This window comes from Leucoraja erinacea, chromosome 29, assembly GCF_028641065.1.
Source record: "Leucoraja erinacea ecotype New England chromosome 29, Leri_hhj_1, whole genome shotgun sequence".
NCBI lineage: Eukaryota > Metazoa > Chordata > Chondrichthyes > Rajiformes > Rajidae > Leucoraja > Leucoraja erinaceus.
Genome location: NC_073405.1, coordinates 21,310,871 through 21,324,456, shown reverse-complemented (window position 1 = coordinate 21,324,456; position 13,586 = coordinate 21,310,871). Strand labels below are relative to the sequence as shown.

Genomic DNA, 13,586 nt, shown 5'->3' with positions numbered 1-13,586 from the left:
CCTGAAACATTGTCTGTTGATTCCCTGCACAAATGCTGCCTGGCATGCCGAGTTCCTCCAGCAATGTGCTTTGCTAGAGAGGGTAGTCCTGCTCACATTTCTAATGATTTACTGCAGCCATAAGCCTTGTTCAAAAGAGAGGAAGAAAACTACCTACCCTGGGACATACACTGGGAGCTCCCCAAGGCTGCCTATTCAAGATGATATCACCTATCAGAAAATATCACATTCTATTTTTATTCATAGCTTGAACAAGAAAGCTAGACATAAAAATAAAATATCTGGCCAACTTATTAAAAATAAAATCCACCTATTTTGGAGTGGGAAGACTGATATCACTGTGAAATGAAAAACTTACTTAAAAAAAATTGAAAGATAATCAACTCATTGGTTAGGATACAGTCAGAATATTGTTGCCAATTTTCGGCACTTACTTTTCCGAAGAATATCAAAGCAAAAGTAGATAATCAGAGGGTTCACGTGAAAACAACAGATTTGAGTAACTGGGTTATCTTGATACAAAATGATTAAAATGTTTGAAATTCAAAGGGGTTTAGCTTGTTTAAATTAGCTTTTTGTTTAGTTATTGTGAAGATGCACACATTTAAGATCTCAAAAAAAAAAAGGGAGAGGGGCTGACTTTGTTTTCTTAAAATCCAAAGAGAGTGAGTGTGGGAAGAATAATTCACAATCCCTTTAGTAAAGGGAATAGATAAATGTGTGACGAATAAAACAATACGAAGCAAGTACAGTGGAGAGAATAGGCAGAAAGGTCAGTGCAGAAGACTACTCTGCTTCGTAGATGATGGAAGATTGTGAATTATTCTCACACTTTCGTAGGATTTTAGAAATATAAGATAATTTATGAAGATAACATAACCCAGTTACTCAAATCAGTGGTTATAACTTAAACCATCTGATGATCTGTGTTATCTTAATGATTATCTTAGTGATTTCCCACTCACCATCAACAACACCACAGTCACATCTGTGGAATCTTTTAAGTTCCTGGGAACATCATCTCAAGGACCTTAAGTGGGGGGGGGGGGGGGGGGGGGGGGTTACCATCGATTCCAGTCAAAAATGCAAAAAACAGAGGATGTACATCTTACGGCAGCTGAGGAAGCACAATCTGCCATGATGGGCCAATTCTACATGGCCATCGCAGAGTCCGTCCCCACCTTCTCCATCATGTTCTGGTTTGGCTCAGCCACCAAGCACAGCACCTGGACGCTGCAGCGAATCGTCCGATCAGCAGAGAAGGTTATTGGCTTCAACCTTCCCTCCATTGATGAACTGTACACTTGGAATCACTTCCCTCTGGAAGGCAACTCCGGACTGTCAAAGCTGCCACAGCCAGACATAAAAACAGTTTTTATCTACGAGTAGTTGCCCTACTCAACAGCCAAAAATCTGTAGCCTCCCTTTGATCTGGTATTTTGTTGGTTCACATGCTTGATCAATGGTGTTTTATCATTAATGTTTTATTATTATTAATATTTAGTGTTTTCTGAGTCATTCGTAACTGTCACTGTATGTCATGTTGTTACTTGTGGGCGGAGCACCATGGCAAATTCCTTGTATGTGAATACTTGGCCAATAAACTTACTTACTTCTACTTTGCTTTGATATTCTTCAGAAAGTGCTGAAAACTGGCAACAATATGTTGCAGCTGATGAGCACAAGAAATGTGCAAAGCAACAGCTTTAAAAAAAAAAAAAAAAAAAAAGAAAAATCAATGATAGAATGGCACACAAGTTCTTTGCACCAAATTATTGCATCCAACAATTCTTGGAGCTTGCAACGTTTACTTGGCAGGTTGCTTTTTATTATTTTTTTTTTACAAGAAACAAATAATTTCCTGCTATAAAGCCCCGCTGCGAAAAATCAATTTCTCATTACAAGATGAGTCAACCTATGCAATTTTCCCCAGTTTCCCCGCAGTGAACTTTTTCTCAAAAGTTCCTTTTCAAATTTGTTTACACATCACAAAATCCAAACTCTACCAATTTGGCAAAGATTTAGAGTACAACTACTTTTAAAATAAAATGATGCTGTCTTTAGAATTATTGTTTTTTTTTTTAAATTCGTACTCTGAAGCGAAGCATTGTCAAATTGGTAGATTTCCCAATCTGACCTTTCTGTCCTGGGCCTCCTCCATTGTCAGAGTGAGGCCCAGCACAAATTGGAGGAACAGCACCTCATATTTCACTTGGGTAGTTCACACCCCAGCGGTATGAACATTGACTTCCCTAACTTCAAATAGCCCTTGCTGTCCCTCTTTCCCCTCCCCTTCCCAGTTCTCCATCCTGTCCTAAGGACCTGTCCCACTTAGGTGATTTTCTCGGTGACAGCTGGAAAATAGGCTGTCGCCACATAGTCGTGGGGTGACACCTGTATTGTCGGGAGTTGTCTCCTCAAGTGTCATAACTTTTTTCTCGTCGCCGCTGGACTTTGAAATGTTCAAAACCTTTCGGCGACAGTGGACTTGACGTTGCCAGTCTTCTCCTGTCATAGGTTGTCACCAGGATGACGTTGGTTGTCGCTGGGCGATAACCTCAGCGAATTCCATTGGTGACAACCTACATCATCCGGCAACAGTACCGGCGACTGAATTGTGTTCAGTTGTCGCCGACAGGGTTGTTTCTTGTCGTAGCTTGTCGCGGGTGGATTTAGGATGACTTCAGTTGTCGTCTGTGTGGTCGTATATTGTCGCCGGTGTGGTCGTAGGTGGCGGTCCTAAGTCGCGACAATAGGGTTGCCAGTTGTCGGTAGCTTGCCGTAGCTTGACGTCGACTGGGTGGTAGGTTGTCGTAGCGGGGGTCCAGTCACCGCTTTTTCAGTGACCTGCTACGACTGTGACAGTCGCCAAAAAAAATCACTTAAGTGCGACAGGCCCTTTACTGTCTCCAATTACATTCCAACTTTGTCCCGCCCACTCCTCTGACATCAGTCTGAAGAAGGATCTCAACCCGAAATGTCACCCATTCCTTCTCTCCAGAGATGCTGCCTGGCCCGCTGAGTTACTCCAGCATTTTACGTCTACCTTACATACACGCGCACACAATTATATTCGAACAATAATCTGGTGTTCCTTGATTAATACCGCTGAAAATTTGTTCAATATCAAAACATACTAAATCAATCGTTTATAGAACTAGAAATGACTAAACGATATAGAAGCACTTAACTATTAAGAGTTTCATTACATTTAAAACAAAATAATCCAAACCTTTAATGAATTAATGACCCTGCGGCTGAAAAGCCTTATTTAATCAACATCTCCCGGGTTCCACAAGTGTTCAAAGTGCGGGCCAACTCAGTGTTCGTGGTTTTGCACATGGGGGGGTTGACACAAAAGCAAAAGCCATAAGTTACTAAACTTCTGTGCTAATCTTATTATCGCTTAAAAAAATTTGTCAATATGGCAATTTAGGGTAAACTGCACCAAGAACAAAGGCACATTCTTGCATAAATTCCAGCGCCCGATTTTTATTGCACCACCAACCACATGTTTGGTGTGACTTCTGACCTCATCTGTGTTTACGGTTGGCTTGCTAAATTCTTGCTGTGAAACTTGCAAAGATGATAACCCTGGGAGAGTCCAGTTACCTATGACTGAGCCATGCAATATGGTCTCAATGAAACTTAACAGACTGTATCTCAACATCGAGGGGAAATGAGATATGTGCATAACATGGCCAGCGTTTAATCTCCATTATTTTTTTTCTGTTGTGGTAGATGGTGTTGTGCCATCTGCCTGGGCTTGTGCAGACTTTGTGGATATTTCCCCACAGTATTTTCAATGGGACTACCAAGATATTAACTGCATTAGCAAAGAAAAAGTGTCCATTTTCATTGACATCGAGATGCCAACTTGGTGACACTGAGATTCCCATGTACCTGCTCCCCATGGCCTTGAAGTTGATTGCAGTTGCAGTCCATCTAGCAGTCACCGCCAGTTGCTGCAGTTCACCTTGGACTCGTGGTGCATTTGTGGTAGCGGTGGCGAAGTGAATAGTCAAAAGTCAAGTTTAGTCCCATGTTCAGGACAGTAATTTACTCAACATCTCTCAAATTCAACTCTTGCCCCACTTTGGACCATGGTTGCTATCAGGTTTAGAGCCGAGAGACCCTGATGCAATCCAGAGTTCAGTGATCAGTCTCAGTCACCTGATTATACTGCCAGCAAACCTGCCCAACTGTATGATGGATTGAGCACCAAGAGCAATAATTAGCCAAGTTTGACTTGTTTTCACTCGTGGCATGAGATAATTAAGTAATTTCCACAACATCAGATAGATTCCGACTTTATATTTGCACGAACGTTAGTGAGAAACACAGCGAGTTCTGGAACACAAAATGTCAGCACCTCAAGTCTGGAGGCTCTTTGCAGTCCATGGATTTGAGCATGTGCAGGGCTCTCTCGACTACTTCTGATTGTCATCTGTTGTGACTGAAGTAACTGAGGATTGGTTTCAGTGATGCAGGGACTCCAAGAGAAAGGCATAGTGGATCATTCATTTTACACTTCTGACAAGATGTGTGCCATTGCATCGGTGTTTTCATATGCACTCTTGCATAGTGCTCTATTGAGGATAATTATACTCAGCCTTTTACCTCCTGGTCCAGGCAATAGACACTTCAAATTAATCCATCAAACTGGAGCTCTTGGAATTGCAATTGATCAATTAATATTTATTAAAGCTGATTGGAGGATTAGGAAGGGAAATGCATTTTAAAATACCTTATCACATAGTAATTTAGGCTTTACTCTCAAACTTAATTTTCTGAACTTTGCTCCTATAAATCCAGATAAATAACAAACATTTTGACTTTTTTTTTGTAGATTCTCGACACAGAAACCGAGTGGAGCCAATTAAGGATTTGTCTTTGAAGCCATTGATCAACGAAATATCAGGAAATAACACTTCAATGAGCAGACATCTCAGATGATGCAGATAACAATATGGCGAGTGCAATCTCATTGCAGTGAAGCAATTAACTAATAGCTGGTTATACAGAAAAATAACAGCAATGAAGAATTGTTTAAGTTCATTGTTGCAGTACAGTGGTGCAGCTGGTATAGCGGCTGCCTTACAGAGACCCCGGTTCGATAATGACTAAGGTTCTCTGTGTGAGGAGACAGCATGGTCTCCTCCCACACCCCAAAGACGTGCAGGTTTGTAGGTTAATTGACCTCTGTAAATTACCCTTAGTGCTTAAGGAATGGGCGAGAAAAGTGCAATAACCTAGAACTAATTTGAACAGGTGAATCGATGATTGGCTGAAGGGCCTATTTCTATGGTGGGTCTGTCACTCAATCAATTGCCATACACTTGGGCTATAACCACTGTTTGAAAATGTAGAAAGATGCAGATACTGTAAATGGAGAGCAAAGCAGAGAGAAGAGGAAAAGAGATGAAAAACCTTCGACCTGAATTGTCAATGGTTTCTTTCTCTAGAGAATACCGCCTGAAAATAGACTGAAAGAAAAGGTGTACGCAGAAAAAAGTAGAGACTAATTGTTCTCTCTCTGCTTTCTGACAATTCAGAACCATCTTTTCCTTCAAGTAAAATCATTGTATAAAGAATAAATTCGGTTTAATGCTCAATTTAAAAAAAAGTATAGCTGGCACCTTTTTTCTTCACCACTTATGCAGCATATGGTACAGCTGCTCCCATATGCATTACATGGTAGGCAGATTCTTATTTTATTGGTTTCACCAACATTCAGATACATTTTCATGAAATAATTCGTATTGGCTCTTCCATTGATCAATATACTCTATTCAAAATGTTCACTAATTGATTGTGCCCAATAGCCATTTACCAGCGATAACTCAAAAGGATGAGAATGATCTCAAAGCCAAGTCCTGACATTGGAACTTCAATACCAGTCTGTATTGTCCTCCAAATTTGCCAGTCACCGGCCCTCAAAGATTGCTCTTACCTGTAGTGGGCCCAGGTACGAGATTTTGGTGGTTGCCAGCTCCCAGCTGATCAGCGAAGCCCAGAGCACAGTGCCTTTCCAACCTTTAAATACTTGACTTTATTTATATGGTATCAATATAGTTCTGACAGTACACCTTATTTTCATTTTAATACATTAATGCACAGCAAGGGGTCTAGTTACCAATATTGTTAACATGAAATATCTTAATTATATCTAGTATGCGCCTCTACTTCCTGAGAAGATTACGGAGAGTCGGTAGGTCAAGGACTCTCTTGAACCTCTACAGGTGCACAGTAGAGAGCATGCTGACCGGTTGCATCGTGGCTTGGTTCGGCAACTTGGGCGCCCAGGAGCGAAAAGACTGCAAAATGTTGTAAACACTGCCCAGTCCATCATCGGCTCTGACCTCCCTACCATCGAGGGAATCTATCGCAGTCTCTGCCTCAAAAAGGCTGGCAGCATCATCAAAGACCCACACCATCCTGGCCACACACTCATCTCTCCGCTGCCTTCAGGTAGAAGGTACAGGAGCCTGAAATCTGCAACATCCAGGTTCAGGAACAGCTGCTTCCCCACAGCCATCAGACTATTAAACTCAACTCAAACAAAAATCTGAACTTTAATAGCCTATTACACTTTATCTGCTTATTTATGTGTGTATACATATATATTCAATGGTATAGGGACACACTTATCTGTTCTGAATTTATTTATGCCTACAATATTCTGTTGTGCTGAAGCAAAGCAAGAATTTTTCATGTGACAACCTCGTGTTGTCACATCTCGATCGGAAAAACACCTATGCCAGGATCCTCTTCATAGACTTCAGCTCCGCTTTCAACACAATCATCCCGCAGCAGCTGGTGGAGAAGTTGGAGCTGTTGGGGGTTGATGCTGGCACATGTAGCTGGGTCCTGAACTTCCTGTCGCAGCGGCAGCAGACAGTCAGGGTGGGCAGTAGGACATCAAAAACGATAGCCGTGAGCACTGGCTCACCCCAAGGCTGTGTCCTAAGCCCCCTTCTGTTTAGTCTGCTGACACACGACTGTACTGCCAGACTCAATAACAACTTCATCAGCAAGTTCGCTGATGACACAACAGTAGTGGGTCTCATCAGTGACAACGATGAATCGGCGTACAGGATGGAGGTGGAGCTGCTCACAGGTTGGTGCAAATCCCACAACCTCATTCTTAACGTGGGAAAAACTAAGGAGATGGTGGTTGACTTCAGGAGGGCGGGGAAACAACACCATACACCTCTGCACATCGACGGAGCTGATGTGGAAAGGGTCAGCAGCATGAAGTTCCTAGGACTACACCTGTCTGATGACCTGACGTCCACGGCCAACACCACAGCTCTGGTCAAGAGAGCCCAGCAGCGACTTCACCCCCTCCGAAGACTACGGAAAGCAGGCCTCCCCACCACACACCTACGGACTTTTTACAGGGGGACTGTTGAGAGCACACTGACATACGGCATCACTTCCTGGTTCGGGAGCTGCAAGGCGTACGAACGTCACCAACTGGACAGGATAGTGAAGACCGCAAGCAGGATTATTGGTGCTCCACTCCCCTTCCTGCTGGACATATACAAGAAGAGATGCATCAACAGAGCCATCTCCATCATCAAAGACCCTTACCACCCATCGCATGACTTTTTCACCATCCTCCCATCTGGGAAGAGGTACAGGAGCATCAGCTGCAAAACCAGCAGGATGCTCCTCAGCTTCTTCCCACAGGCTATAAGACTGTTAAATGAACTTTCCCCCCTGCCAAGTATCGCGCACAAACACCCCGCTGCCAGTCGGAACGGCTGTTGAATGTTATTGAATGTTATTAGAGGGTTAAATTGTTCATGACATGTATTTTAACTTTAATTGCTATTTATTTTGTAACGAAAACTGAATGGACACTGGTCGAGAAACGTTTTTTTTTTTGTTTCCTCTGAGTATGCGAATACTCAGGAAATGACAATAAAGATTTACAATTACAATTTCATTGTCCTATCTGTGACACATGACAATAAACTCTTGAATCTCTATGTGTCATGTGCTTCAAAAGTAAAAAAGTGATCAGTTCTGCCCTCAGAACAGACAGTGGAACTAGTTACTTTTTTAAAAACTTCTGAAGCACATGATTCCATATCAGATGTAATTAAGACTTGACCTTAACAGGGAACATCAAAACAATTCTGCACAGACTTTGAGGGTTCCTTCACTTGTAACTTGATAAGCGAGTCAAGTCAAGTTATGATAAGCTTATCTTAACGTGTCAGACTGCCAATTAACTTTTCAAATGCTGATATGGTGTACACTATGAGCTCCATGGTATACACGGTTCTGATTCATTCTAATTGTCACTGTCTATTGTTCTTCACCAGTATCCTTGTTATGGTACTTTTAATTCTACCAGATAATTGAAGGCACACCTGGGTAAATGTCAGCCTAAGCCAATGCTCTACAAATCATAGGATAGGCTGCCGAGAACTGCCTTCTCAAGGACTTGTTCAGCAAATAAGCAATGCAAAACTTTGGGTTTTTATACAAGGATGCAGACAAATGAAAGGTTACTTATGGTCTCAAACCTCGGATCTGTTTCTTTACATGTTTGTGACAATATTGATCTATGTGGATAGTACCTTGGAAGAGAAGAAAAACTCACCCTGCAACCATCTCCTGCATCAGCACTTTAACATCTTCAGCCACGATGTACTGGGCCTGAGGCACATGTCGAACACTTGGGTACATTTTTGAATTTAGCTTGCAAAAGAGCAATTTGAACCAACTGCTTCTGGATTATATCAATACTCTAAACTGGGCAATTTTAAATCTGCCCTTTTCTCCAGGTTGCTTTGAGATTGAGGCGAGTAGGTCTGCATTAACTCAAGGACTTCAATGATTCAAATGTCTACTTGCTTCTGCTGGAAAATCTCTCTACAAGGCACTATGCAAATACAGATTCAAATGCAGACCTGGTTGCCACTTGGATGCTATGAATGCAGAAAAACAAAACCAATCTGACTCTAAAAATTCCAATACATCCCATTGATAAGGTCATCTGTTGATAACTTGTCCCTGGAATTTATAATGGATTGGTCACTTCATCCAAAAATCAAACTAACAATTAAAGATGAAAATAAATTCAAATCACAAATTACATTTAGTGAAAAAGCACTGATAGCCATCATATAGAATATCTTTAAACTATTAAGTAATGTGGCTCCTTATACTCTGTTAATAAAATTGAAGTACGTTTTCTTCTAAATAAACAAAGACCAAGATCTCATAACAATTTTTCAAATTGCTGATGCCTTGAATAACTGCTTTGATTTTTTTAATTCAACCATAAAGTTCCATTTCAATAACTTTTGCATCTTACTATTTTGTAAAGTATTTTCCGGCAACAGAATTTTTGTTCATATTAATGGAGGGTTGAAGTGTCATTTTATTTAAATGAGACCTGCATAGCTATCCTCTATCAAGTTGAGTCAGAGAATATAATTTAATATACTTTTTTCCCCAAAATTAAGCAAAGGCTCTTTGCAATAACAATGATCTGCTTCTTGCAAATTAAGTTGCTTTTAGATGATATGCAAAATGTCACAAAATAACACAAAGCTAGCTTCAAATACTGAATATGCAACTTCAAGAGATAACTACCGTGCAGTGCCTAATGATACATCATACTGAACAGTTAACAATTAAATATACTTTAATTTTAGTTACAAGGAAAACCACAAGCTTGTAGAGGCTGTGTCTCAACACTTCAATATGGCTTATTAGAAGTACTGCATGCACCACCAGCCACAGTTTAAAAACTGAAATGTTTTATTGCACAGTTTAAAGCACAAAACGAAACAAATCTACATTTAGAATGTGCATTCGTTCAATGCCAACTTTAAAACTAAAACTAACTTGAGTCGATCACAGTACTTGTCAAATTATGATGTTTTGTTTATTTTTAGGATTAGGCATATAAATCCAATTAAACTTTTGCGTCACAACATTTGTACTCATCACTTCACATAAAGTCTCTTCTAAAATACAAATGTCCATTCATCAAAGCAGTTTTATTAAACCCTACATCTGAACAAACTTAAAAAGATTGAAACTGTACTATAAGTGGCGACAAGCTGCATCATTTTGTACAGTAAACATTATGATTTAAACATAGCTGTTTAAATTGAACTCCATTTGGGGAAAACAAAAACTAATATTACATAGAACTCAAAATCATAGAAAGCTAATATAAACCTAAACTGATGGAAAAAAAATCAAACTTATTTTTGCAATAACAACATGTAGGGCATCTAAAGGGGATGGTAAATGATATCACAATTCCTTCCAGGTATAAATCATTGATTGATTTTTGCAAAAAAGGTTTCGCATTAAAGGTTTTCTGGAATGTCCACGGATATTAGAACTTTCTGGAATTCTAGGCTAGGATGCACTGACAGTTACTTAATAGGCAATAGTTTTTGGTCTATTCCAGAAATCTTCAAATGTGCCACTTTACCACTGATGGTCCCCATGAACAGAAAGTACAACTGTGCCAATCAACAAATTGACTTAATATTTCATTCCTCTTAGATGTCCCTGAACATCATTTGCACTTTCATTAGTTGCATGAGGCAAGTCCTTAAAGGGTAAAATACTTCGCTGCAATGCCATGAAGGCAGAATGTATCCATTTTTTAAATATATTTTCAATGAATTCCATAAACACACACACTAAGCTGTTACAAAGGTGGGTGCTTTTGAATGCAAAGGGCTTTCAAATAATTTTATTTAATTCAATACAACACCTGCAACAAGAGAAATAGTCGGTAAGATCACTCAAAGTATTAACCAAAATTTCTACAAAATTGGAATTGGTGTGACTTTTGGGAGTTTAGCTACTATAACATGCATACTACTATTGTCACAGTGCAACACTAGAAAACTGGGGGAAATGTTATTTCAATTTTCTTGTGTGCTATCCAACAACTGTGATAACCCTTTAGGAAGCACAATATAAACACACATAATATGCAATGGTGATGACACCTCAGTCTACTGTGGTTAATAAATAGAAAGGAAAGGTAAAATACAATGGCATTTCTGTATGAAATCATACAAAAACAAAAAGGTATTCATTTACAAATAAGTTCCATTTAATTTAAAAAAAAAATGGTTTTCAAAGCAGCTGTGAACTTTCAATCACCAACTATTTTCTACCAACAACTGGTTTGCTATACAATTTTTCAACATACCAAAGTGATAATTAAAAAAATGTCAATTTTCCAACTTAAAGGAGCAGAATGTCCTGGATAAGGGTTGGATAGAGAAAATACCTACATTAATGCTATTAATAACAATCAGTCAAATGCACCAACACTCAGGAAAACAAAACTGGAAGAATCAGCAGGCTTTTTGTCCAGCACTGTCAATTTGTTTGAGAAGATTAGATGTCTGTAGTCATCCCGCTGCAGTGCAGAAGAATGGTATTTCTTCCATGGGCAAGTGTAGAAACTGTATTAAAGATGTTAATAATCAGATGACATTAAATGACAGTTTTACAGGGAGAAGGGAGAATGATAATCTGTTAAAGAAAACAAATAATGTACTGCTCCTTTAACACATTCAATTAAAAAAAAAATTACAATCCTGCACTAAAGAATTGGAATTCTGTGAATATACGCCATGTAACCTCACAATGTGGACGGGTTCTTACATAAAGCTTCAGTTACATGTTCAAGATCCAAAACAATCAGATATTCAAGTCTACCAATGTACCATGTTATGATTAATTTCTTTGTGTTTCTGGGCAAGTTACAGCACTCGGGGTTTGTGCATTAAGGGTTACTCCTGGCAGCGAACACTGTTTGCAACTCAAATCCTCCAGAGGCACTAGTTAAGTTTAAAGTATAACTAGGCCACAAACAATTCTCAGAGTACTTAACACTATTATGATAGAATGGGATAGATTTTATCTTTCACCATCAGGTTACCATTAATTTGCCACCATTATACATAGTGCTAGATTGTTCTTCTCACATTTAAAAAAAAGGAAACTCAAACTGGGTGCGTAACTGATAGCTGGCCCTCAATGATAGTTTTCCATCCAACAAAGTTATATTCCATCACATCATGTCTCAAACAGTGCTTTAAGCCGGAAAGCATTATACTGGCTCCCTTATAGGAGCTTCTGGCATACTGCTGACCTAATGTATCGACAGATCTTGCTAGTTCTTTCAATACTAAGGATGTTCTTTGTACATAACATTTTACATAGAAACAAACCTAAACTACAGGGAATTGCAAGAGGAGCTTGGGGGTGAGGATGGAGTGACATACTTGTCGCTAATATATTGTAAAAGTACAAATTATACTTATTACCTGAAAATTCGCTTTGTAAAACTAATGAACGGGATTGCTAATTTTTGTTTTAAAAAAATTAGCTTGTTTACAGAAAAATAAAACACACCTTCAAGTATACAAAAAATACTGAGAGAAACAAAGACTGTTCTCAAAATAAGTGAACAAAGGATATGACAATAATAACCCAGTGCAAAATACGAGTGACCAAATATACTTCAGCGAAGCATCAATCAGATCATACTACAATGTTATATATTGCAATACGAATATGGCATGTGGTGACTGTTGGGTTTCCATTCAATTACAGTTCAATTGTACCCTTTTCATTATGTTTGAACTGGAAAGGCATAGTTTAAAACCATCTGTCACACTATGAAGTGACAGTTAAAGTCAAGCTCACTATTATAGTCATATCTCACAGAGACTAATGACTGGCCCTATTCTGATTGCTATGAATCAATGAAGAGTCTCCATTCCTTCATAAACTTATATACACAATTGGACTGTCCCATTAAAGATAGAGTCCAGTTCAAATATAATTTAATGGAAGCTCCAGTACATACCACACAGAGTTTACAGATGGGTCATTGTTGTTTACATGCAGAGAGTTTCCGAATTTTGCTGCTACTGGTGGAGGCTTTGCGGGATGGATTGGAAGAAGAGCTCGACCTCCGTTCATTTTTGACCTTGTTGTTAAACTGTCCTGCCTCAGTGCCATTCATGCACATTGCTTTGTGGCTGCCTTTGCTCCTGTTTTGGCCGTTTTGCTCAATTTCTTCTTCAGGCACCTGCACCTGTCCTGTGAAAATAATACATGTGTTTTTGAGAACTGAAAGGCAATTCCAAGTGGCTTTTTTTTTCTGTGGGTAGAAAAAAAAAATCACCAATAAAAGGACCATTCAATTGGCAGTGGAATTAAAAAGAGCCAAGGGATCCACTACAATGAAGTCATTCTTTGAAATATCCACAGTCCTGATAAATAGCAGACAGGTGGATATGCGCAAGGCTTTAACTATGCAAAATGCTAATTTAATGTTATCCGCTTTGTAAAATTGAGCATCTGCAAAACAGCTCGAGGATGTCATGCCTGTTCTAATTAGAGATTATCTAACCTGTTAACTATCAAAGTGTATCTACACCAACATCAACTCCAGGGATCTCATCCAAAGCAATTGGAAACTCACATGAAACACTATTTTACACTTCCATTTAGTTAAGAGTTATACATCTCACACATTTGCCTAAAGGTAACCCTCGATGCATTAAGCTAAA

General features: G+C 39.3%; 1 protein-coding gene across 3 annotated transcripts in view; it reads right to left on the bottom strand.

The window, feature by feature from the left end:
• The window catches only part of stk11 (serine/threonine kinase 11), an 86,206-nt gene that overhangs the window by 16,297 nt on the left and 56,323 nt on the right, over nt 1-13,586 (bottom strand). The window contains exons 9-10 of one of the 3 annotated variants that reach the window (XM_055658876.1): nt 12,878-13,113; nt 9,761-11,465 (exon numbers count right to left, since the gene is read on the bottom strand). The exons of 1 other annotated variant lie outside the window; for it this stretch is intronic. In XM_055658876.1, coding sequence (XP_055514851.1) covers nt 12,899-13,113 — 215 coding nt within the window. In that variant the 3' untranslated portion in view covers nt 9,761-11,465; nt 12,878-12,898. Of the gene's footprint in view, nt 1-9,760; nt 11,466-12,877; nt 13,114-13,586 lie in introns of those variants that run through there. One more of the 3 variants, XM_055658875.1, reaches the window with a different exon arrangement.